Raw genomic sequence first — 26,698 nt, 5'->3', positions numbered from 1 at the left:
AACAGCTCACTCGACGATCGTCTCACACCTTTGAGTGTATGAGGCGTTAGGGTTAGGGTTCCTGACAAACACTGGGTTCCTTTTGTTTTGATTCTATAGCGGTTATAAGAACACTATAGCCTTAATGCCGGCCCAAATGGCCCATTAGCAGCTCAGGGAATTATTGTAACAAAATAGACAGTTCCTGGTCCACCAGGTGCATTAGAGAATTAAATTAAAATGACTCTTTCACTCAAAATATCCCTTTAGACCACCATCGAGTGTTTTTATTAGTTTCCTGTCGCGATATCATGGGGTTTCATTCATATGATGATAGTAAAACATGTTATATTTATCATTTTATATGGAGCTAATCGCTACACCTGTTAGCAGTCATTATGTAAACATCCATTATTGATATAAAATAGCCGAAATCACATGAACAATCACACAAAAACCTTATTCTATAGTTATCGTGTTTATTAGCTTCTTAGTTCACGCGTAGAAATGAAGAGCAGACTCGTTCTTCACTGAGCCTGAATGAGGAAGTGTCCGAGACAGGAGGAGCGCGTCGTGCAGAGGGCGGTGTTCAGCAGAAAGATGACTGACAGATCAGAGAGCGAATCAATGCCTGATGAGTCATATCAGATGCATAGTCTTTACTCGCAGTTTATGAGGACATGATTCGGTTTATGGACTATTGTATGCGACTAAACCTTAGCAGGAGCAAGCAGAACGGTTTAGCACGTCAGACTAGTGTAACGTTATACAGAGAACAGCAATGGAGTCCGTTAGCGCATTTGACTGACGAAGCACGCGATCGTGTCGTTTACTGATGTTTCCTCACGCGACGATAGCCGACAGCACAGACATCTGAAGCAGTTTAACTCACCGGCTGCTTCCAAAGCAGGACCGAACCTTTATCGCTGGGACCGCTCCGTCAGAAACACACTTCTTTGGTATGATTTGGTGAAGTCCTGACAGCAGTGACCGTGGAGATCCACTTTGAGACGCGACTGAAGCGATGTTGTGAAGCTTCCCGTCATTTCTGCGTTCAAATCGGTTCAAATGCAGCGCTGCCTTCCCAGAATGCTGTGCTGAAGCGCTGAAGTCGCTCTAGTTTTTGAAACTTTGTCTGTGTTTAGGATGGGAATCCGAGTCTTTAACAGTGGAAAGCTCAGTGTGCAGGAAACAGCATTTCACCGCCCCTTTAAGAAGAGACGCAGAGATTGGTCGGCGCACGTTGTAACTCTTTTATATTGAATAATTCCGTGAGAAATGAATAGAAATGGTATTCTGTATGACGAAATATTTTGCAAACGTGATATGTCAGTATTTCTCCAAATATGAGCACTTTTGAACTAAGAGCTAAACTGAAAGCTGTTCTTTGCGATCTCTGTGAACAAAAATGAGCCAGTGCAGACGAGAGAGAATGAACGTGCGTCTGATAATCTATTCAAAATATCGTTCTTAACGGCTCGATAATAATGCACTCCTGACATAAATTAAGAGTTTAATGTCACTGGAGCCCAGTTTTATCATAAACAGTGCTCAAATATCGAAGCTGGAGTCGATCTTCTGTCTAATGATACTTGTCTGAGTTTGTTCGTCTGCGATCTTTGACACGCAAGGGGTTAAAGCGGCGGTTCTGTGGTGTTTTTCTAGGCTTGGTTGTGTTTATGGGGCGCAGTATAACATTAATACGTCTTAATACTTTAAACACTGTATTTTTCTTCTATCCTCCCTTTACTCCACACCGCTGTCTGTGCTCTGAACGGCTCGTCTGCTTCCTGCTTCTTTGAAGCCCCTCCCTCCAAAAAACACAATGGTCTTAGATCGGTCGGATGGCCAAATGTAGTTTCCTGTATTTTTATTGGCTGAAGCACAGGTTAAGGCCACGCCCCTTTCCATTACGGGCAGAAGTCACATCTGCAGAGACTAGCGAGGGTTTATGATGTCACCAATCCAGGAAGAAGCTCGTTGTAGTCCAAAGCGGCCATTTTTGTAGGCAATAAACTGCCGTAACTTTAAAAGACAATATCTCCGTTTGCAGTGAACTTTCAGCGCTGTAACTTTGCAGAGACTGTTAATGCTCAAGCAGCGACATTACACACTAACTAAAGTTACACAAGTCACATCACAGCGACATTACACACTAACTAAAGTTACACAAGTCAAATCGCATGCAGACACCCCTTTAAAATAAGATTTTAGACCCACAGTGCATATGAAAATGTATAATACTAATGTGTAATCTATTTTGAGATGCATGGAGGAATGATTTGCTGACCCGGTTGTCCCCCCGCAGTGCCCACGCAGAAGCCTCCGGCGCTGGGCCCCGTGGCCTTCGCGGCCCTGATCGCGGGGCCGGTGTGTGTGGTCTGCTTCCTGATGGTCACCATCTTCTACATCTGCCACAGCCGCTCCGTCCTCCACCACCGCGTGCCTAATGAGGAAGACCCGTCCATGGACCATCCCTTCATCACCGTGGGAACCACGCTCAAAGACCTCATCTACGACATGACCACGTCCGGCTCCGGCTCCGGTGCGTCCCACATCTAAACACACACAAACATCGCATTTCAGCTTTACTTCAATTAACAGAAATGATCTTGAACAGTTTTCCACTGGTCAGGTGTAACATTATGACTGGTGAAGTGAGTAGCACTGATTATCTGTTAGTGGGTGGGATATATTAGGCACCAAGTGAACATTTGTCCTCAAAGTTGATGTGTGTGAAGCAGGAGAAATGGGCAAGCGTAAGGATTTGAGCGAGTTTGACAAGGGCCAAATTGTGGGTGCCCATGCTGAACCCTGACCCCGCCGAAAGCACCAACAGTGGCACGTGAGCATCAGAACTGGACCACGGAGCAATGGAAGAAGGTGGCCTGGTCTGAGGAATCACATATTCTTCTACTTCACGTGGATGGCCGGGTGTGTATGTGTGTGTGGCTGACCTGGGGAACACATGGCCCCAGGATGCACTATGGGAAGAAAGCGAGCCGGCGGAGGCAGTGTGATGCTTGCACCTCACAACTTACAGGACTTAAAGGATCTGCTGCTAACATCTTGGTGCCAGATACCACAGCACACCTTCAGGGGTCTAGAGGAGTCCATCAGAGACGGGTCAGGGGGACAAACACAAAATTAGAAAGGTGGTCATAATGTTATGCCTGACTGGTGTGTGTTTAACAGTAACACAGTCTTTGATGTGCAGGACGATGACCTCTTTGTCTGTATTCTTGGCTCAGACATCTTTCGGGTGTCAAGTTGTGCTTTTACGCCCATATCTGATTCACAAGAAACTTCCTGAGATTCCTGTAATTCCGGCTTTATTTACACTCGTTTCCATCATATAATTACCTCAGTGTGTGTGTGTGTGTGTGTGTGTGTGTGTGTGTGTGTGTGTGTGTGTGTGTGTGTTTACGTCTGCATGTCTGCTTTTCTGTCTGTTGTCTCGTTTGTGGCTCTTCATCCCTCTCTCCTCTCCTTTGTTTTGTTGAGTTTCTTCCACATTCATCACACGGCATCTCCGGCCGGATTAAAGAGAGTGTGCCGAGTGTGAAGGGTTTAGTTTATTGGCACATCGTCAAGAAAGTTAAAGGGTTAGTTCAGCCAATAATGAAATGTCTGTCATTAACTCCTCTCCCTAATGTCGCTCCACACCCGTAAGACCTCCGCTCATCTTCACACACAGTTTAAGATATTTTATATTTAGTCCGAGAGCGTATGCAAGTGTATGCACACTATACTGTCCATGTCCAGAAAGGGAATAAAAACATCATCACAGTAGTCCATATGAGACATCAGTGGGTTAATTAGAGTCTCTTGAAGCATCCAAAATACATTTGGGTCCAAAAATAACAAAAACTACGACTTTATTCAGCATTGGCTTCTCTTCCGCGTTTGTGTTCAATCCTCAAATAAAGATTCAAACGGTTATGAGTCAGCGAATCGACTCATGATTCGGATCGCGTGTCAAACTGCTGAAATAATTTATTAGACAAGTAAAAAGCATTGTCTTGTTTGGGGAAAAAATAACTCAAAATTAAGAGAGTTTTTGCTTAAAATAATCTAAGGTATGTAAAATAATCTTAAAACAACATTATTTTTCTCACCCCATTGGCAGATTATTTATCTTATTTTAACCCTTGTGTGGTGTTCATATTACTAGCTGAAAAGATTATTTGGAGAAGACTCAACTATACTTCTATATAGAATATTTTAGCGGTTCCAAATCTGTAGCGCCGTAGAAGCTTTTCTGCTAAGAGTGTAGGTGACGCTTCAACATCAGGGCTTCACACTGGAAGAGAACGAGGCCTCAGCCTGCCACCACAGCCTTATCACACTCATGAGAACTGCAGAGGGCCAGCAGACACATTAAGGCCACACACTCGGATACATCCACGCCTTCTTATGTCTAGACAGGGACAGCTAACAGAAATATGCTGTACGAACGGGAACTGTTCTCTGGACGCTCTCACGACATTCAGAGCATTCTGTTTATCGTTAAGCAGACCTTATGGGAACGTTACGCTCAGTGCTCTGGCAGCGTTCTGGAACAACATTTAAAAAGACACACAAACTTTGAAGGAACAAAACAGGTTTGGAGAACATGATTAAAGACCAGGGGCCTCATTTATAAAACTTTACCTAGATTTAATGTGTGTTAAAGTGTGTGTACGCCAGAAGCTGCGCAACAAGCCCTTTATAAACCCCAGCCAGCAGCAGATTGTGCGCACGTTTATCTCATACTCGGAAAATGAGCCTATTTATTTATTTTTTATAAATTGGAGTGTTCCTTTAATCTCTTCTGAAGAGAGACAAACGCTTTACAGGATGAACAGATTTAACTTTAAACACTGACCGACACACACAGGGTTGCCAGATGCCAGCAGGGTTTTCCAGCCCAAAACTTTGCGTAAAACCGCCCAATGTTTTTTGGCTTGTTTCTCGTTTAAATACATCGAAATCATTTACAAGCTTTAAAATGACCCGTGTATCGACTAGCCTATCCGATTTCACAAACAACATTCGATGAAATGAACGCAACGCTCTTTGTACCTTTGCGTCCATTCCATGGAAGAAAAAATCATTAAATGAAATGGTTGCTGTATTTTTAAATACTGATTTGAATAACAACATTTATATCAAAACGTAGGCTATACACAAATGCGCACAAAATAAAATAACGTATTTTTTTATTAATTTTTTTATTAGCTACGTTTTGCATTTTTATAATCTAGAAACGAACAGATTCATATAAAACATGTAAATTTACAAATGTTCTTTTGTACAATTATTTCCAGATAAAGATAGGATCAGTCAAATGAAACACAATAAACTTACAAATAATGATTAGGCCTACAAATTAAAAAACGATCGGAAATGTCGTTCAATTTTCTAATACTGTTATTTGATGACAACATATTTGGAAAACAAATTACAGCCTTTTCTGATTTTTTTCTTTTAAACAAAAAATCAAGCTGCACCTTTTTTAAAGTACACATTAGGGCTGCACGATTAATCGAAATCGAACCGCAATCGCGATTTGGCTTGTGTGCGATTATGAAAGCTCAAAGGCTGTGATTTTAATTAAATAAATAAATGCCCAGTGTGTTAGCGAAGAGCTGCTCTGTGATAAACGCTGCTCCGTCTGAAAGTTGCTTATAACGTGCGTTTAAAAAAGCAACACGAGTCAAACATCTTCACAAACTAGTGAAGCGTTCATAAACCTGTTCAACAAAAGACGTTTAATAACATGTTTACCTCACTTCATATCGTCAGTCGAGTGTGTGTGAGCTGATGTGGCTTCTCATCAGAGGCAGACGATGCGTTATTTTATAGTACTCTATGTCAATCAGCACTGCATTATAATACACTTTATTATTATGAAAATACCCTTGACGGCTTGAAGAACTCAAATACTTCATATTTTGCTGCAGTCGTGTTTATTGTCGTCATGTTTAATCAAAGCGTCTCTATCTTCTGTTTACACCGTGGTAGCTTCACATCATGGATTTCCTGAAAACTAACGTCAATTACTCCTCTGAGGCACATGCGGCGTTTTCCGCTCGAGGGCGCCCTCTGGCTTTCAGTATGAATTAAAAACGTTTGGCTAATCAATAAAAATAAAAAAATACTTTATATATATATATATATATATATATATATATATATATATATATATATATATATATATATATATATATATATATATATATATATATATATAACTTCTTAGGCTTAGACCTTTCTAATTTTTTTTAGTCATAGGCTGTCTGCATATTAATAGGTAACCCAGCATTTTTTTTTTTTGTAAAATAAGTTCTTTAAAATATTACAAAATAATAATAATAATTAGTATTAGTATTATATTGTTATATTTATTCTGACATACTCTTTTTTATTTGTAATTATGAAAATGTTATTGTAATGGTAATATTTCTTATTTTTACAAATATTTTTAGCAGTAATAATAATCATAATAATTATTATTAGTCACGTTAATATAAAAACACAGTTATATACACACGCTTTTCATTTGTAAAAAATAATAATAACAATAATCGCATTTTAAATCGCAATCGCAATTTTACCCAGAATAATCGCAATTATATATTTTCCCCAAATCGTGCAGCCCTAGTACACATTTAGTCCCGAAATAGAATAATGAATGGACAAAAAGCACACAGACTTTCTCTGCCTCTGTCCGTCATTCTGTGGATTCCAGAAGAAAAATGTATGGGCGCTTAAAAAACAGCAAGTTATAAATAATTTATATTATTTTTAATATTACTTAAGAAAAAAATATTAATATTAATTAATATTATTTAAGACAATTACCTTGTATCTGCTAATTCTATTAATCAGTGTTAAAAAAATAAAATTAAAAATGAAACCACGTTTCCATATTGTATTTCTGGTTTAAAAAAGGAAAACGTAATGGACGTCCTCAGTCTGACTATTATACTATTAAACTATAAACTTGTGTCACAGAAAAAAAAATGTGATCAACTTAGGCGATCAATGAGTGTTTATTGTCAATAAAAGTCGCTTGGAACAAAAGCCTAACATGAAAACATTGAGTTGATATATGAATATACAAAATAACCCACTTTAACATTTCAATTATTTCAAATACATGAAACATGCATAATCATGAATAACATTACATGAGGATCACGCTGGCCATATTATTCACAGCACACGTGTCAGTGCGGTCTGTGCAGGAGCAGAACATCGCTGCACGGCGGGCCATCTCTACACAACGCACGTCAGCCAGGCCAGAGCTGTGTGTGTGTGTGTGTGTGTGAGACTGCTGCCTGTTGAACAGAGGGTCACAGGAAGAAGGATCTGTAGTGCCGGTGTTTCAGCCACAAAAAACCCGCCGCACTGATCCAAAACCAGCCCAGTTTTTATCCACCCACCCAAACCCATTTTTGCCCGCAAAATAGATTGAAACCGCCCCAATATGGCAACCCTGCACACTCCCATAACGCTCATCAAATACGGTAAACAAACGTTCGGATGCACGGACCTACAGACGGAAATATCTCAGGTTTCATTAAAATATCCCTATTTGTGTTTTGAGGAAGTAATTGATAGCAGCATTTACACTTTTAGCTGAGCTGTCCCTTTAATAGACTGGGAAGACAAAGCCAGCTATGATGAAAGAGTGCCGTCTAAACATAGCTCATTTGGCTTCATTTGAAAAGCCGAATGTTGGACTATTTTAACTTGAAACAAAATGCAGCTCTAAAGGCAAAGCTGTGAGTTTGGCTATAACGGCGGAGCCTGATCAGGGATTACTGTGCAATCACAGAACACACACACTTCACGTTTAAACAAGGGCTCTGTTTTGTTTTTCTACTCACATTTTCTACCCAATCAATTATTTTAAAGCTTGGCATAACTAGAAAAAAAATATATAATCTTTATAAAATGCCCATAGAGTTGTTATGAATTTTTATGACTTTTTCCGGGTCTATAAATCACACTTACAAAGCTCATACCTCCATATGTCCACGCTCCAGTGGATTAAAATAAGAATATCTGAGTTTGATCTGCAGGCCAGACTTCAGGTGAACAGGGCAAAAATAACCTCGCTGATTAATCACGCCAGGAAAAGTGTGTATTGCATTTTTTCAGAAATGTTGTTTAATATGCTGGTGTATTATTTGTTCACACACGAACTCTGACCAGGGCATGAAGCCAGTGATTTTAATATCATTAAGATGCTTTTATAGGTTTTATTAATGGTTAGTAATCTTAAATTACTAGTAAGAAAAAATCTTAGTAAGAAGAGCATTTTTTGCAGTGTAGCTCTAATAATAATGTATAACACTTCCCTAAATGACCAAAATCAACCCCTCATGAACACGAACCCCCTCGTGTTCATGCAGATTTGTGAGTGTTAGTGTGTGTGTATGTGTGTGTGTGTGTGTGTGTGTGTGTGTGTGTGTGTGCCCTTGTTTATATTGCATTGTGCCAGCGGTCCCCACTTTTCAAAAGGCTTATAAATCATACAGGATGAGTTTTTTTGAGAAAGTAAAAATGCAGAATGTTTCCTGTGATGGGTAGGTTAAGGGGTGTGTGTGTGTGAGTGTGAGTGTGTGATGGGTAGGTTTAGGGGCAGTGTAAGGGGATAGAAAATACGGTTTGTACGGTATGAAAAGCATTACGCCTATGGAGTCCCCCCACAAAGATAGTGAACCAGACGTGTGTGTGTGTGTGTGTGTGTGTGTGTGTCCCGCAGGTCTCCCGCTGCTGGTGCAGAGGACCATCGCCCGAACCATCATCCTGCAGGAGAGCATTGGGAAGGGCCGGTTTGGGGAGGTGTGGCGGGGCAAGTGGAGAGGAGAGGAGGTGGCGGTGAAGATCTTCAGCTCCAGGGAAGAGCGCTCGTGGTTCAGGGAGGCCGAGATCTACCAGACCGTCATGCTCCGGCACGAGAACATCCTCGGCTTCATCGCCGCAGACAACAAAGGTCACACTGCTAAACATGCTCTTCTTACGCAGCCATTTTGTCTTGTTTCTAGTCTAAATATCTGACAATTCTTAGAGCAGCACCAGGGAACTTTTCAACCTTCATAATATATTTTCAAGACTCTTGTGATGATGCATCGACTTACAATAGGGTGAACGACACGTCTGCCATAGCCTGTGTTGGGCAAGCTACTCGGAAGTGTAGTGTAGTGAGCTAAGCTACCAGTTACTCTACATTAAATTACCCAATCAATGCTATTTCAGTGATCAATAAGAGTCAAGAAGATAGACAACATGCAATTGTTTTATTTATTCAAAAACTGTCCGAAATCAATTCGGCAACAAAAACATGTCATCCATATATTAACAAAACCGATGGTGTCGAGACGGTGTGTGTGTGTGTGTGTGTGTGTGTGTATGTTCATCTGTGTATGATATGCATGTGTGTGTCTGCATTTATGCTCAATTTAGACATGGGCACTTTTGCAGGACAAACTGTAAGTTAATTTACAACTCAAATTGTACAAAAAAAACGTGCTCAGTGCCAAAGGAGTCTTTGAAAGGCTTGCGCGCATCTGTGTGTGTCTGCGCGAAGTCTATATTATTTTTTATTTGACAGGGACAGTGTCCATTAATGGGCATGGCTGTAAATGCACCAGAGTTAGCCAAAAGGCTATTTTTCATCCGTTGTCCCTGGACAGATCTTAAAATTGTCTACCTAAAAACACAATAAGAAATATTAAAGAGAACAATACAAATATAAAAAGCAGTAAAACAGTTATAAGTCTTCAATTCCTGTTGCTAAATACGTGTACAAATTTACTTTAAAACAGACATGTTGAAACATTAGAAAAGAGAGAAAAAAAAAGAAAAATTTTGACATAGCAAAGACCAGTGGCAGCAGGTTGGGTTAAGGGAAGATCCATATTCGTATTAATGCTGACATGTCTGATGTGTTAAGTCTATCCGCGTTCTTATCAGTTGTGTTTCCAATTTGAGCTTGATCCTCAGAATTGCTTGGGGAAATGTAACGTTAGCTTGTGTGGACGCTACCGCACTACTTGATCAAAAGAAGAGCTTCGCTACTGAAAAGCTATTTCATCGAGAAAACCGAGACGCTACCACCGCGCTACTGGAAAATGTAGTTAAGCTAGTAGAGTCAGTACCTGTAGCGACGCTACTGCCCAACACTGGCCATAGCCTGACGCTGTCTGTATCGCTTTTAATCGCACTTTTAAACTTCGGGTTTCGTAACCCGAGAACAAAAAGAACTACAACATTCGACTGCTTTACGGCATATACGTCACTTCCACCAACACCCCAACGTGTACAAGTTTGGTAGGGGCTACATTCTTGCAAGTAAATACATAAGACGTACAAATTCATATTTTAGGATACCTAACATGTCTGTGATATTTGATACTATAATGATGCTGGCTTTTAAAACGTGAGCATCGCGATCATTTGGCGTTGGAAAAAAATAAAACCCATAAAATTATATTCATATGACTTGCTGAAACATATGCCACTGACTGTACCTGGATGAAGACATTTCACACGCGACGCGAGCAGACGCATGTGGACTCCTGCTGTGTTCAGGGCTATCATGGCTGTCATGTCAACAAATGCCCTTCCCCTGATGTAGGATGGCAGAGTTTAGACAGTAGTAGAGGACAATACTGTCTCCCAGCTGTAGGGGGACCCCGAGAGCAAAACCTACCTGGTGCTGCTTTAAATCAAGATGCATTTACTTCATACGTAAAATGACATAAGATATGTTTTCTAATTTTTTGTTCACAACATGATGATAATGCCAAAACATTGGCAACAACAACCGATCAGTTTTTAATCTTTATAATGTTGTCTTGAACTCAGTTACACCAGCCAAACTAAATATATTATAAAGTCCAGGGTCAAGAACCCAACTAAAGCAAACACTGATCACCATAATGGTGACATAAAATATTGATTCTGCTTGTTATTATTAGGAGTTCATCACTAATAGTGAATCAATCTAATAGTTAATGTTAACCGGCGTGTGGGATGGGTGGAGGTCTCACCTGTCTTCTCTCTCCTCAGATAATGGGACGTGGACGCAGCTGTGGCTGGTGTCAGATTATCATGAGCACGGCTCGCTGTTTGATTACCTCAACCGCTACACCGTGACAGTGGAAGGCATGATCAAGCTGTCTCTGTCCACCGCCAGCGGCCTGGCACACTTGCACATGGAGATCGTGGGAACGCAAGGTAATGGTTAGGGATCGCACTCACACCTGAGGCGGCCGACCGTAAACACACACACACACACACACACACACACACACACACACACACACACACACACACACACATGTGCATACACGCGCACACACACACACACACACACACACACACACACACACACACACACACACACACACACACACACACACGTGCATACACGCACACGCTCGACACACGCACGCACACGTGCATACACTCACGTACGCAAACGCGTACACGCACACATGCAAACACATGCACACACACACACACACACGCACACACACACATACACACACTGCAAAAAAGCTCTTCTTATTTAGTATTTTTTTCTTGTTTCCAGTCTAAATATCTAAATTGCCTTAAAGGGTTAGTTCAGCCAATAATGAAATGTCAGTCATTAACTCCTCCCCCTAATGTCGCTCCACACCCGTAAGACCTCCGCTCATCTTCACACACAGTTTAAGATATTTTATATTTAGTCCGAGAGCGTATGCAAGTGTATGCACACTATACTGTCCATGTCCAGAAAGGGAATAAAAACATCATCACAGTAGTCCATATGAGACATCAGTGGGTTAATTAGAGTCTCTTGAAGCATCCAAAATACATTTGGGTCCAAAAATAACAAAAACTACGACTTTATTCAGCATTGGCTTCTCTTCCGCGTTTGTGTTCAATCCTCAAATAAAGATTCAAATGATTATGAATCAGTGAATCGACTTATGATTCGAACCGTTATGACTCGCGTGTCAAACTGCTGAAATCACGAGACATTGGCGATCAGAATCATGAATCGATTCGCTGATTCATAATCGTTTGAATCTTTAAAAAGATAAAGTTTCTGTTTGAAATCTTGTTTCTTGTTTCCGTCCCAAACAGAAATCAGATTATTTTTCTCACCCCATTGGCAGATCATTTTGCCTGCTCTAAGCAAAGACTCACTTCATTTAGATGTTATTTTTATAACATCATGTCGTTTTACTGATCTAGTAAATGCATCTTGATTTAAGAATTGTTTGATATTTAGACTGGAAACAAGACAGAATGACTGAGAGAGAAGAGCGTTGTTTGCCGTGCGGTTGAGCCACCAGTGGCTGGAGGAAGCGTTTACTCGTTTAAATGACATAAAGAGTTCTTTATCTTTGAAGAGCAGCTGATGGCGTTCCAGATCTTCATCTTCAGTTGTTTGTTGTTAAGGCATGCTTCATTTACCGTCATTACATTCCTATAATTGAGACATAATGCCCATTAAACCATGAGGGAGTCCCAGCCCAGCTCCTGAAGATCGATTGAGCACGGCCTGCTGTAGAACAAAGCTGTCATTACATTATGACCGCTGCAAATAATGCGTTAGAAGGCAAGCGTCGCTGCTACTGTGGCTCATTTCAAACCATGACCATTAGGAAAATTCAGCTCAGTTTTTGCTGGTATATACACTGATCAGGCATAACATTATGACCAGTGGATAGCACTGTTGACTCTTCATCACAGCTGCTGTTAGTGGGTGGGATATATTAGGCAGCAAGTGAACATTTAGTCCTCAGAGTTGATGTGTGTGAAGCTGGAGAAATGGCCAAGCGTAAGGATTTGAGCGAGTTTGGCCAGATTGTGACGGCTAGACGACTGGGTCAGAGCATCTCCAAAACTGCAGCTCTTGTGGGCTGTTCCCGGTCTGCAGTGGTCAGTATCTATCAAAAGTGCTCCAAGGAAAGTGTGCACTGCAAACAATTCTCTTCTCACTCAGTAATTTTGTCTTGTTTCCAGTCCAAATATCTAAATAATCTTAAATCAAGATGCATTTACTAGATCAGTAAAATGACATAAGATATTTTTCTTGGTTTGTTGAAAAAAAGTGAGTTTTTGCTCAAAACAGGCAAAATGATCTGCCAATGGGAAAGAAATAATCTTATTTCTGATTGAAATCTTATTCTTGTTTTCGTCCCAAACAGAAATAAGATTATTTTTCTCACCCCATTGGCAGATCATTTGGCCTGTTTTAAGCAAAAACTCACTTCATTTAGATTTTATTCCCCCAGAAAACAAGCAAAAATATCTAACGTCGTTTTACTGATCTAGTAAATGCATCTTGATTTAAGATTTTTTTAGATATTTGGACTGGAAACAAGACAAAGATACTGAGTGAGAAGAGCATGTTTTGCAGTGTGTTGAGCTTCACATGTATGAGGATGAATGACAGCGCTCGCCTCTTCCTCTACATTTACGCTTTTATCCAAAGCGACTTACATTGCATTCAAGGTACACATTTTTACATTATTGGCAGTTCTTGCTTTCCCTGGGAATCGAACCCATGACCTTGGTGTTGCTAGCGCCACGCTCTACCGGTTGATCTACAGGAAAGCAATAATCTGGTGTTCTGATCTGGCGTCCCTGCGTCTGATTTCAGGAAAGCCAGCAATCGCCCACCGGGATCTGAAGTCGAAGAACATTCTGGTGAAGAAGAACGGCACGTGCTGCATCGCTGACCTGGGATTGGCCGTCCGCCACGACTCCGCCACCGACACCATCGACATCGCGCCCAATCACAGAGTGGGCACCAAACGGTAAAGCTGGTGTTAGAGCTTCAGCTACTCATATCACAGCCATTCCTAGATAGGCATTGTGGCAAATAATGGCATTCACTGCAAAACATGCTTTTCTTGCTCAGTATTCTGTCTTGTTTCGAGTCAAAATATCTAAAAATTGTTACATTAAGAAAAATTTACTAGACAAGCAAAAATTATTGTCTTGTTTTGGGAAAAAAATAACTCAAAATTAAGAGAGTTTTTATTAAAATAAGATAAATATATATTTATATATATTTATTTATATATATTTAAATACTGTCAATGGGGTGAAAAATAATCTTATTTCTGTTTGGGACGGAAACAAGAATAAGATTTCAATCAGAAAAAAGATTATTTTTCTTTAAGAATATTTAGATATTTAGACTAGAAACAAGACAAAATTACTGAGTAAGAAGAGCATTGTTTGCACTGTGCCTTGCTTTATCAAATATAATAACTGTGTTCTGTCTTTCCACAGGTATATGGCCCCAGAAGTGCTGGACGATTCGATAAATATGAAGCATTTTGAGTCGTTTAAGAGGGCCGACATCTACGCCATGGGGCTGGTGTTCTGGGAGATCGCCAGCAGATGCTCCATCGGAGGTACGGTCCAGCCTCGGCTTCAATTAAAAAAAATGCTGCTCTTACTATTTTTGTCTTGTTTCTAGTCAAAATATCTACAAATTCTTACATTAAGAAACATTTACTAGACAAGCAAAAATGATTGTCTTGTTTTTGGGGAAAATAACTCAAAATGAAGAGAGTTTTTGCTTAAAATAAGATAAATAATCTGCCAATGGGGTGAGAAAAAATGTTTTCTGTTTGAATTAAGATTATTTTTCTCACCCCATTGGCAGATTATTTATCTTATTTTAAGCAAAAACTCTCTTCATTTTGAGTTTGCAGGGTTTCTGCTTTCCCTCGTCAGGTATCATGTGAAATCTGTCTGCTCTTTTATCATCTGCTATTTTTTCCACTTGTCCTTGAGCTAACACACACACACACACACACACACACACACACACACACACACACACACAAACACACACACACACACACACACACACACTCTCTCCTGCAGGCATTCATGAAGACTACCAGCTGCCGTACTATGACCTGGTGCAGTCTGACCCGTCTGTGGAGGAGATGAGGAGAGTGGTGTGTGAGCAGAAGCTGCGGCCCAACATTCCCAACAGGTGGCAGAGCTGTGAGGTGAGAGCACACACACACACACACTCACACACACAAACATGTGAATGCTTTTATTTGGATCTGATAGACATTGCACAAGATAACAAGATCCAAACACTCTGGAAAGAGTCAATGGCAAAGAGACAGGTCTACAGTTCACAGCTCACACACTTCTACAAGGCCTTCCATTTATAATACTTTACACATTAAGGATAAACAAAACATCTCCGTCTCCATATCTGCACGCTCCCTATGGTGGCTGAAACATCTCCGTCTCCATATCTGCACGCTCCCTATGGTGGCTGAAACGGAGCAAAATCTAGCAAGCCTTTTTGCCTCCTGTTTTTTGCAGCCCTCCCAACGGCATCCCTCTGACCACATTCTTATGGACATGGCCTAAGGCCGGGGACACACTGCAAGCGTGTCGTGAGCGTCTCGGCTGCGTGGCGTGTCCGCTTTTATTTCGGCTCCCATGTTAATCGGTTAGAGCTTGTACACTGCCTGTGTGACGCGCGGCTCACGCGCGGCGCTTCAAATAGAAGAGACGCCTATTTTTCACGCGAGCGTGTTGGAAGCGTTTACAGGCAAAATAGAATAGGAAAAGATATTTATATGCCAATTTTGACACGAATACATATAAAAAAATGACATTTTCATGTTTGAAAGTCTGTAGGTTAACATAAATGCAGATAAAGGCCTAATTGTAATAATTAAAAAACAACATAATTATCGATTTTGAAATATTAAACCTGTCAATACAGAACAAAATATTCTGTAGCCTATTTTGCCGTCAATACCATAGATCTGTGTGGCCAATAGGCTACTGCTGACGTTGTCTTTGCTGAATCAATAGGCAATATATTTATATTTAACATGAAGTATAGGGCTTCCCTGTACATCAATAGCAGCAGCAGCGCCGCGTCAGACACGCTTCTGGTGTGCAATGACAGAGAAAACGCCAGGCAGACGCCCTGTGGCTAACACGCTGCAGAAACGCCACGCTCACACCACCATTGCAGTGTGTCTCCTGCCTGAACTTCCAAACACCAGAGTTATTAATGTACATCTATAGCCCAGTCTGTCAATGAGATCTGCCAGTGGCTGATATTGCAAGAGTTTTGAAAAGTAACAAGTGTCCATATACAGATCAAAACAGCAGCCCACTTCAAAAATACACACACACACACTTCATGACCTCTTTTACAATTACGATGTCAGGAGTATTAATAATTATAATTCATTACATTTATATAGCGCTTTTCTAGACACCCAAAGCGCTTTACATATTGCGTATTGGGAATGTTTTTAAAATAGTCACTGTCAGATGTATTATGATGAAAACAGTTCACCTGTACGGTGCTATGCTTGTAAATCTTACTCTCATGTCCATAGTTTACACACACACACACACACACACACACACACACACACACACACACACACACACTTCTTTAGTGACATTGTTGATCTCGTGTCTAAACACAACGCCAGCGCCGCCGATGGCTCCCAACCAAACTCGATAATGTGTGCGTGTGTGTGTGTAGGTTTGCTCCTGACTTTCTTGTGTTCAAAAGCATCCTCTTGTTCTCGAAAGAGCCGATGTAGATCACTGAAGTGAATTCTCCTGCTCTTCATTAGCGCGTACAAAATGTCCCCACAAAGATGGCAAATCTGAAATCCTTGTCCTTGTGGGGACATTTTTTGGTCCCCTTGAGGAAAACATCTTATAAATCATACAGGATGAGTTTTTTTGAGAAAGTAAAAATGCAGAATGTTTCCTGTGATGGGTAGGTTTAGGGTGTGTGTGTGTGTGTGTGTGTGTGTGTGTGTGTGTGTGTGTGTGTGTGTGTGTGTGTGTGTGTGTGTGTGTGTGTGTGTGTGTGTGTGTGTGTGTGTGTGTGTGTGTGTGTGTGTGTGTGTGTGTGTGTGATGGGTAGGTTTAGGGGCAGTGTAAGGGGATAGAAAATACGGTTTGTACAGTATGAAATCCATTACACCTATGGAATGTCCCCATAAAACATGAAAACACTACGTGTGTGTGTGTGAGTGTGAGTGTGTATGAGTCCTAATGGCACACTCTCCCGCTGAATCAGTCGGAGAAACCACAATCCCACAGGAGAACCAATCCAGCCCCGCTCAGGTTTCATCAAACACACTTTGCTCCTGTCCTCTTTATTACTTGGGAAGAGACACGACTTGATTAGATTTGTCTGTGATAACGCAGCTGTGAAATCTAATCTGTCTCCAGTATATGATGGCTGCCAAACACTCTGAAATAGAGACATGTCTCCGCCAGTCGCCTTCCGCTGGCATTACACACACACACACACACAGTCCTCGTGAGCGCGTGAGACTGCAGTGCGAGTGACATTTTCAGCAGATGGTGTTTCTGCGTTCGCTCTCAGGTGAGCCTGAACATGCAGGAGATTTATATCTTTGGGAGTTGTTTTGTTTCCGAGTGCAGTGAAGAGCCGGAGATTGTCTACCAATTAATCTGCACTTTGTTAATCATGATGAGAGAATCCATGATGATTCTGTCTGAACCAAACTCTGGCGTTTTCAGCAGTGACTAATCTAATCTGTGATTGGCCACTGCATTCATAATCTCAACAGACACGTGTGTGTGATTGGCCACTGCATTCATAAGCTCAACAGACACGTGTGTGTGATTGGCCACTGCATTCATAAGATCAACAGACACGTGTGTGTGATTGGCCACTGCATTCATAAGCTCAACAGACACGTGTGTGTGATTGGCCACTGCATTCATAAGCTCAACAGACACGTGTGTGTGATTGGCCACTGCATTCATAAGCTCAACAGACACGTGTGTGTGATTGGCCACTGCATTCATAAGCTCAACAGACACACGTGTGTGTGATTGGCCACTGCATTCATAAGCTCAACAGACACACGTGTGTGTGATTGGCCACTGCATTCATAAGCTCAACAGACACACGTGTGTGTGATTGGCCACTGCATTCATAAGCTCAACAGACACATGTGTGTGTGATTGGCCACTGCATTCATAAGCTCAACAGACACGTGTGTATGATTGGCCACTGTATTCATAAGCTCAACAGACACGTGTGTGTGATTAGCCACTGCATTCATAAGCTCAACAGACACACGTGTGTGTGATTGGCCGCTGCATTCATAAGCTCAACAGACATGTGTGTGTGATTGGCCACTGCATTCATAATCTCAACAGACACGTGTGTGTGATTGGCCACTGCATTCATAAGCTCAACAGACACGTGTGTGTGATTGGCCACTGCATTCATAAGATCAACAGACACGTGTGTGTGATTGGCCACTGCATTCATAAGCTCAACAGACACGTGTGTGTGATTGGCCACTGCATTCATAAGCTCAACAGACACGTGTGTGTGATTGGCCACTGCATTCATAAGCTCAACAGACACGTGTGTGTGATTGGCCACTGCATTCATAAGCTCAACAGACACACGTGTGTGTGATTGGCCACTGCATTCATAAGCTCAACAGACACACGTGTGTGTGATTGGCCACTGCATTCATAAGCTCAACAGACACACGTGTGTGTGATTGGCCACTGCATTCATAAGCTCAACAGACACATGTGTGTGTGATTGGCCACTGCATTCATAAGCTCAACAGACACGTGTGTATGATTGGCCACTGTATTCATAAGCTCAACAGACACGTGTGTGTGATTAGCCACTGCATTCATAAGCTCAACAGACACACGTGTGTGTGATTGGCCGCTGCATTCATAAGCTCAACAGACACGTGTGTGTGATAGGCCACTGCATTCATAAGCTCAACAGACACACGTGTGTGTGATTGGCCACTGCATTCATAAGCTCAACAGACACACGTGTGTGTGATTGGCCGCTGCATTCATAAGCTCAACAGACACATGTGTGTGTGATTGGCCACTGCATTCATAAGCTCAACAGACACGTGTGTGTGATTGGCCACTGCTTTCATAAGCTCAACAGACACACGTGTGTGATTGGCCACTGCATTTATAAGCTCAACAGACACGTGTGTGTGATTGGCCACTGCATTCATAAGCTCAACAGACACGTGTGTGTGATAGGCCACTGCATTCATGAGCTCAACAGACACACGTGTGTGTGATTGGCCACTGCATTCATAAGCTCAACAGACACGTGTGTGTGATTGGCCACTGCATTCATAAGCTCAACAGACACGTGTGTGTGATTGGCCACTGCATTCATAAGCTCAACAGACACACGTGTGTGATTGGCCGCTGCATTCATAAGCTCAACAGACACGTGTGTGATTGGCCACTGCATTCATAAGCTCAACAGACACGTGTGTGATTGGCTACTGCATTCATAAGCTCAACAGACAAGCGTGTGTGATTGGCCACTGCATTCATAAGCTCAAAAGACACGTGTGTGTGATTGGCCACTGCATTCATAAGCTCAACAGACACACGTGTGTGATTGGCTGCTGCATTCATAAGCTCAACAGACACGTGTGTGATTGGCCACTGCATTCATAAGCTCAACAGACACACGTGTGTGTGATTGGGCACTGCATTCATGAGCTCAACAGACACACGTGTGTGATTGGCCACTGCATTCATAAGCTCAACAGACACGTGTGTGTGATTGGCCACTGCATTCATAAGCTCAACAGACACGTGTGTGTGTGATTGGCCACTGCATTCATAAGCTCAACAGACACAAGTGTGTGATTGGCCGCTGCATTCATAAGCTCAACAGACACACGTGTGTGTGATTGGCCACTGCATTCATGAGCTCAACAGACACACGTGTGTGATTGGCCACTGCATTCATAAGCTCAACAGACACACGTGTGTGTGATTGGCCACTGCATTCATAAGCTCAACAGACACGTGTGTGTGATTGGCCACTGCATTCATAAGCTCAACAGACACACGTGTGTGTGATTGGCCGCTGCATTCATAAGCTCAACAGACACACGTGTGTGATTGGCCACTGCATTCATAAGCTCAACAGACAAGCGTGTGTGTGATTGGCCACTGCATTCATAAGCTCAACAGACACACGTGTGTGTTATTGGCCACTGCATTCATAAGCTCAACAGACACACGTGTGTGTGATTGGCCACTGCATTCATAAGCTCAACAGACACACGTGTGTGTGATTGGCCGCTGCATTCATAAGCTCAACAGACAAGCGTGTGTGTGATTGGCCACTGCATTCATAAGCTCAACAGACACACGTGTGTGATTGGCCGCTGCATTCATAAGCTCAACAGACACACGTGTGTGTGATTGGCCACTGCATTCATAAGCTCAACAGACACACGTGTGTGTGATTGGCCACTGCATTCATAAGCTCAACAGACACACGTGTGTGTGATTGGCCACTGCATTCATAAGCTCAACAGACACACGTGTGTGATTGGCCACTGCATTCATAAGCTCAACAGACACGTGTGTGTGATTGGGCACTGCATTCATAAGCTCAACAGACACACGTGTGTGTGATTGGCCACTGCATTCATAAGCTCAATAGACACACGTGTGTGTGATTGGCCACTGCATTCATAAGCTCAACAGACACGTGTGTGTGATTGGCCGCTGCATTCATAAGCTCAACAGACAAGCGTGTGTGTGATTGGCCACTGCATTCATAAGCTCAACAGACACACGTGTGTGTGATTGGCCACTGCATTCATGAGCTCAACAGACACACGTGTGTGTGATTGGCCACTGCATTCATAAGCTCAACAGACACACGTGTGTGTGATTGGCCACTGCATTCATAAGCTCAACAGACACGTGTGTGTGATTGGCCACTGCATTCATAAGCTCAACAGACACACGTGTGTGTGATTGGCCGCTGCATTCATAAGCTCAACAGACACACGTGTGTGATTGGCCACTGCATTCATAAGCTCAACAGACAAGCGTGTGTGTGATTGGCCACTGCATTCATAAGCTCAACAGACACACGTGTGTGTTATTGGCCACTGCATTCATAAGCTCAACAGACACACGTGTGTGTGATTGGCCACTGCATTCATAAGCTCAACAGACACACGTGTGTGTGATTGGCCACTGCATTCATAAGCTCAACAGACACACGTGTGTGTGATTGGCCACTGCATTCATAAGCTCAACAGACACATGTGTGTGTGATTGGCCACTGCATTCATAAGCTCAACAGACACGTGTGTATGATTGGCCACTGTATTCATAAGCTCAACAGACACGTGTGTGTGATTAGCCACTGCATTCATAAGCTCAACAGACACACGTGTGTGTGATTGGCCGCTGCATTCATAAGCTCAACAGACACGTGTGTGTGATAGGCCACTGCATTCATAAGCTCAACAGACACACGTGTGTGTGATTGGCCACTGCATTCATAAGCTCAACAGACACACGTGTGTGTGATTGGCCGCTGCATTCATAAGCTCAACAGACACATGTGTGTGTGATTGGCCACTGCATTCATAAGCTCAACAGACACGTGTGTGTGATTGGCCACTGCTTTCATAAGCTCAACAGACACACGTGTGTGATTGGCCACTGCATTTATAAGCTCAACAGACACGTGTGTGTGATTGGCCACTGCATTCATAAGCTCAACAGACACGTGTGTGTGATAGGCCACTGCATTCATGAGCTCAACAGACACACGTGTGTGTGATTGGCCACTGCATTCATAAGCTCAACAGACACGTGTGTGTGATTGGCCACTGCATTCATAAGCTCAACAGACACGTGTGTGTGATTGGCCACTGCATTCATAAGCTCAACAGACACGTGTGTGTGATTGGCCGCTGCATTCATAAGCTCAACAGACAAGCGTGTGTGTGATTGGCCACTGCATTCATAAGCTCAACAGACACACGTGTGTGATTGGCCGCTGCATTCATAAGCTCAACAGACACACGTGTGTGTGATTGGCCACTGCATTCATAAGCTCAACAGACACACGTGTGTGTGATTGGCCACTGCATTCATAAGCTCAACAGACACACGTGTGTGTGATTGGCCACTGCATTCATAAGCTCAACAGACACACGTGTGTGATTGGCCACTGCATTCATAAGCTCAACAGACACGTGTGTGTGATTGGGCACTGCATTCATAAGCTCAACAGACACACGTGTGTGTGATTGGCCACTGCATTCATAAGCTCAATAGACACACGTGTGTGTGATTGGCCACTGCATTCATAAGCTCAACAGACACGTGTGTGTGATTGGCCGCTGCATTCATAAGCTCAACAGACAAGCGTGTGTGTGATTGGCCACTGCATTCATAAGCTCAACAGACACAAGTGTGTGTGATTGGCCACTGCATTCATAAGCTCAACAGACACACGTGTGTGTGATTGGCCACTGCATTCATAAGCTCAACAGACACACGTGTGTGTGATTGGCCACTGCATTCATAAGCTCAACAGACACACGTGTGTGTGATAGGCCACTGCATTCATAAGCTCAACAGACACACGTGTGTGTGATAGGCCACTGCATTCATAAGCTCAACAGACACACGTGTGTGATTGGCCACTGCATTCATAAACTCAACAGACACACGTGTGTGATTGGCCACTGCATTCATAAGCTCAACAGACACACGTGTGTGATTGGCCACTGCATTCATAAGCTCAACAGACACGTGTGTGTGATTGGGCACTGCATTCATAAGCTCAACAGACACAAGTGTGTGTGATTGGCCACTGCATTCATAAGCTCAACAGACACACGTGTGTGTGATTGGCCACTGCATTCATAAGCTCAACAGACACACGTGTGTGTGATTGGCCACTGCATTCATAAGCTCAACAGACACACGTGTGTGTGATTGGCCGCTGCATTCATAAGCTCAACAGACACACGTGTGTGTGATTGGCCACTGCATTCATAAGCTCAACAGACACACGTGTGTGTGATTGGGCACTGCATTCATAAGCTCAACAGACACACGTGTGTGATTGGCCGCTGCATTCATAAGCTCAACAGACACACGTGTGTGATTGGCCACTGCATTCATAAGCTCAACAGACACACGTGAGTGTGATTGGGCACTGCATTCATAAGCTCAATAGACACACGTGTGTGTGATTGATCACTGCATTCATAAGCTCAACAGACTTAAACCTAACCCTAACCCTAACCCTAACCCCACACGTGTGTGTGATTGGCCACTGCATTCATAAGTTCAACAGACACACGTGTGTTTGATTGGGCACTTCATTCATAAGCTCAACAGACACACGTGTGTGTGATTGGCCACTGCATTCATAAGCTCAACAGACACACGTGTGTGTGATTGGCCACTGCATTCATAAGCTCAACAGACACATGTGTGTGTGATTGGCCACTGCATTCATAAGCTCAACAGACACGTGTGTGTGATTGGCCACTGCATTCATAAGCTCAACAGACACGTGTGTGTGATTGGCCAAGACACGTGTGTGATTTGCCACTGCATTCATAAGCTCAACAGACACGTGTGTGTGATTGGCCACTGCATTCATAAGCTCAACAGACACGTGTGTGTGATTGGCCACTGCATTCATAAGCTCAAAAGACACGTGTGTGTGATTGGCCACTGCATTCATAAGCTCAACAGACACACGTGTGTGTGTGATTGGCCACTGCATTCATAAGCTCAACAGACACACGTGTGTGTGTGATTGGCCACTGCATTCATAAGCTTAACAGACATACGTGTGTGTGTGATTGGCCACTGCATTCATAAGCTCAACACACACCTGATTTGACCAAAAACTCTTTATTTGTTTTTGTAAAGTGCAGTTTGAACATTGAAACAGCATTTAAAATCAATGTTCAGCACAGTATATTTTCATCTACAACCTGCCACCAAATAAATGTCAGTTGTCAGCAACTTTTTAACTCTACATATTAATGTGTAAACAGCATTCAAACAACGTTGCCGGTATATTTTAGCGTGATATGTTTTTCGTGCTCATCTCAAAGCTCTTTGATTGGTCGATGGATGTTGGCCTTAATGCACGAGGGACAGCATTGGGTTCTGTTGGGCGAAAGTCTTGAACCGTCTTGTGTTAAACATCAGTGTGTTCCAGATGACCTGAGATCAACAACGAGCACATTCAAAGCAGGGCTGTTGTTAATAACTCTTCTTTAATGCATGTGTAAGGCTGTTTATTCTTCCTAAAGGCAGACGACCTTCTGTAACTGCGCCGTTGAGCAGATAATAAAATGCATAGATGGCTGTATTTGGTCTGTCTGGAACAGAAATTATTTGATTTGATTCTGCGGAAAACTTTCACCCGAGAGCCGAGTGTGGGAGTCAGTAATTACCCCGAAGAGAGCTCAAATCTCTTTAGAGATCGATGTGCAGTTCATATGCTGCTAACAGTGAGCCAAGTGTAAAACTTAAGCTATTTGCTCTTTTACTTGCTCTGTTTAATTTGTTTGTAATAAAATCCCCAGCGATGAGTAGAGCCGACGGACTCTCTCGACTTCACTCTCTGGGCTTCTGCTGAAGGCATTAGGATATGATGTGCAAATAATGCCAATTAATGTCTAAAGGGGCGTATTTGTGTCTATTCTAGCATTCCTCCGATGGCATGAACTTCACACTAGAATGAAAACACTGATTTGACAAGTAATTGCTGTGCTGAACTCAACATGACTATAAGAATTTCACATTAAAATGCTTGAAGTTTGTCTGGACACACTTCACTGGATGAGCTTCTCATGAGCTACAAACCTTTTTTTTTCTTCTGCGGGTCTTAAATTCTTAAAAAGTCTTGACCTTCCACAATTTAAAGACTTTAAAAAGTCAGTTTTGGCCACTACTATATATAATTTCCACACAATACATACTGAAATGGTGTGTTTATTGAGCTCTTTGATTCGATTATAGCTTTAATTCAGAGTTCTGTGTTTTTCATAGTTGAAGATTGCACGTCTGGATTTGGGACTAGGGTAAAACGCTAAAATCTATACAGGATACATTTTGAAAACATAATTCAAGTAAATGATGAATCCATGATAAAAAGACAGTTTTAACGTGACCTTCTTTATTAGTTTTAATAAAAATCAATCCCTGAGAAATGGTAGAAATATCCCGGACGAGCCCCCAATTACGTTACTATCTTTCCAATAATCTTGAGAATATCTATTTACCTAATATGATTTCTGACCTGTAATGTTGCCAGAATAATAATCATACACTGTTTGTTCGGAGAACTGAACCCATCATGCCCTGATGGAGTTTTGGTTCCTTTGGTGCCTTTGGCTTGGCTTGCTTAGTTGGGGACACTAAATATTAAACTATATTACTGATCTGCCCGCATTGACACTATTTGATACTTGTAACATCACTGTTTTCCAGAACGACTGTACAAACGGATCAAATTCTGTTCAATATATTCCTGTTAACACTATGAAGCTGCTTTGAAACAATCGGCATTGTAAAAGCGCTATATTAATAAAGTTGACTTGACTTGATTTACAACCCATATGTGACCCTAGATCGCAAAACTAGTCATAAGGTCAATGTTTTGAAATTGAGATTTATACATCATCAGAGCTGAATTAATAATCGATCCATTGATGTGTGGTTTGTTAGGATAGGAATATCTGGAATCTGAGGGAGTAAAAAAAATCTAAATATTGAGAAAATCTTCTTTAAAGTTGTCCAAATGAAGTCCTTAGCAATGCATATTACTACTGATAATATATTTATGATATATTCACTGCAAAAAATGCTCTTCTTACTTAGAAGAGTACTTGAAATCTTGTTTCTTGTTTCCGTCCCAAACAGAAATAAGATTATTTTTCTCACCCCATAATTCTGAGCCACACAGTGTATTTTTGGCTATCGGCACAGATATACCCGTGCGATTCTGAGCTCCAGGATCAGATATAGGGCTGACCTCTTCAATGTCCTGGATTGCTCATGTGTGTTTGTTTCTGCTTGTGTCCAGGCTCTGCGTGTGATGGCCAAGATCATGAGGGAATGTTGGTACGCCAATGGAGCCGCGCGTCTCACGGCCCTGCGAATCAAGAAGACGCTTTCCCAGCTCAGCCAGCAGGAAGGCATCAAGATGTAGATGACCACAGCTATTATCACCACCTTTATCATTATCCTTTATTATCACGAGCACTATGAACCAAGGGTTTGTTTCTGCATCCTTCGCCTCGGGTCTTAAATCGCGCCTGGACGTTGACATGGGCAGAAAAACACGGACTTCATGATCTAATAGCCCACTTCTGCGTCCAGCCGGCGATGTGCTGGGATCTCGTTTTCAGCTTCAACACGCCTGGGTTCGGCGAAAGTGCGACCCAAGAAGGAATCTTTTATTATTTATAGTGTTTTTTTCTTCAGTGGCCGGGTTGATTTTCTCTCTCATGAGGAAAGGACCTTGTGTTTAACTTCCGCTCACACTGCAAAAAAAAACGCTTTTCTTACTCAGTATTTTTGTCTTGTTTCTAGTCCAAAACTACAAATTCTTAAAACAAGAAGTATTTACTAGACAAGCAAAAGTAATTGTCTTGTTTTGGGAAAAATAACTCAAAATTAAGAGTTTTTGCTTAAAATAAGAAATAATCTGCCAATGGGGTGAGAAAAATAATCTTAATTCAAACAGAAAACAAGATTATTATTTCTCACCCCATTGGCAGATTATTTATCTTATTTTAAGCAAAAACTCTCTTCATTTTGTTAATTTTTCCCAAAAACTGTTCTAGTAAAT

General features: G+C 42.1%; 1 protein-coding gene across 1 annotated transcript in view; it reads left to right on the top strand.

Annotated features, from left to right (window-relative positions):
* Positions 1 to 26,474, top strand: part of tgfbr1b (transforming growth factor, beta receptor 1 b) — a 50,274-nt gene extending 23,800 nt beyond the window's left edge. The window contains exons 3-9 of the mRNA XM_067435563.1: positions 2,288 to 2,524; positions 8,738 to 8,968; positions 11,047 to 11,214; positions 13,637 to 13,793; positions 14,275 to 14,399; positions 14,878 to 15,008; positions 25,931 to 26,474. Coding sequence (XP_067291664.1) covers positions 2,288 to 2,524; positions 8,738 to 8,968; positions 11,047 to 11,214; positions 13,637 to 13,793; positions 14,275 to 14,399; positions 14,878 to 15,008; positions 25,931 to 26,056 — 1,175 coding nt within the window. The 3' untranslated portion in view covers positions 26,057 to 26,474. The remainder of the gene's footprint in view (positions 1 to 2,287; positions 2,525 to 8,737; positions 8,969 to 11,046; positions 11,215 to 13,636; positions 13,794 to 14,274; positions 14,400 to 14,877; positions 15,009 to 25,930) is intronic.
* The last annotated feature ends 224 nt before the right edge of the window (positions 26,475 to 26,698 follow it).

This window comes from Pseudorasbora parva, chromosome 24, assembly GCF_024679245.1.
Source record: "Pseudorasbora parva isolate DD20220531a chromosome 24, ASM2467924v1, whole genome shotgun sequence".
Classification (NCBI taxonomy): Eukaryota; Metazoa; Chordata; class Actinopteri; order Cypriniformes; family Gobionidae; genus Pseudorasbora; species Pseudorasbora parva.
This window is presented reverse-complemented; position numbering and strand designations above follow the sequence as displayed.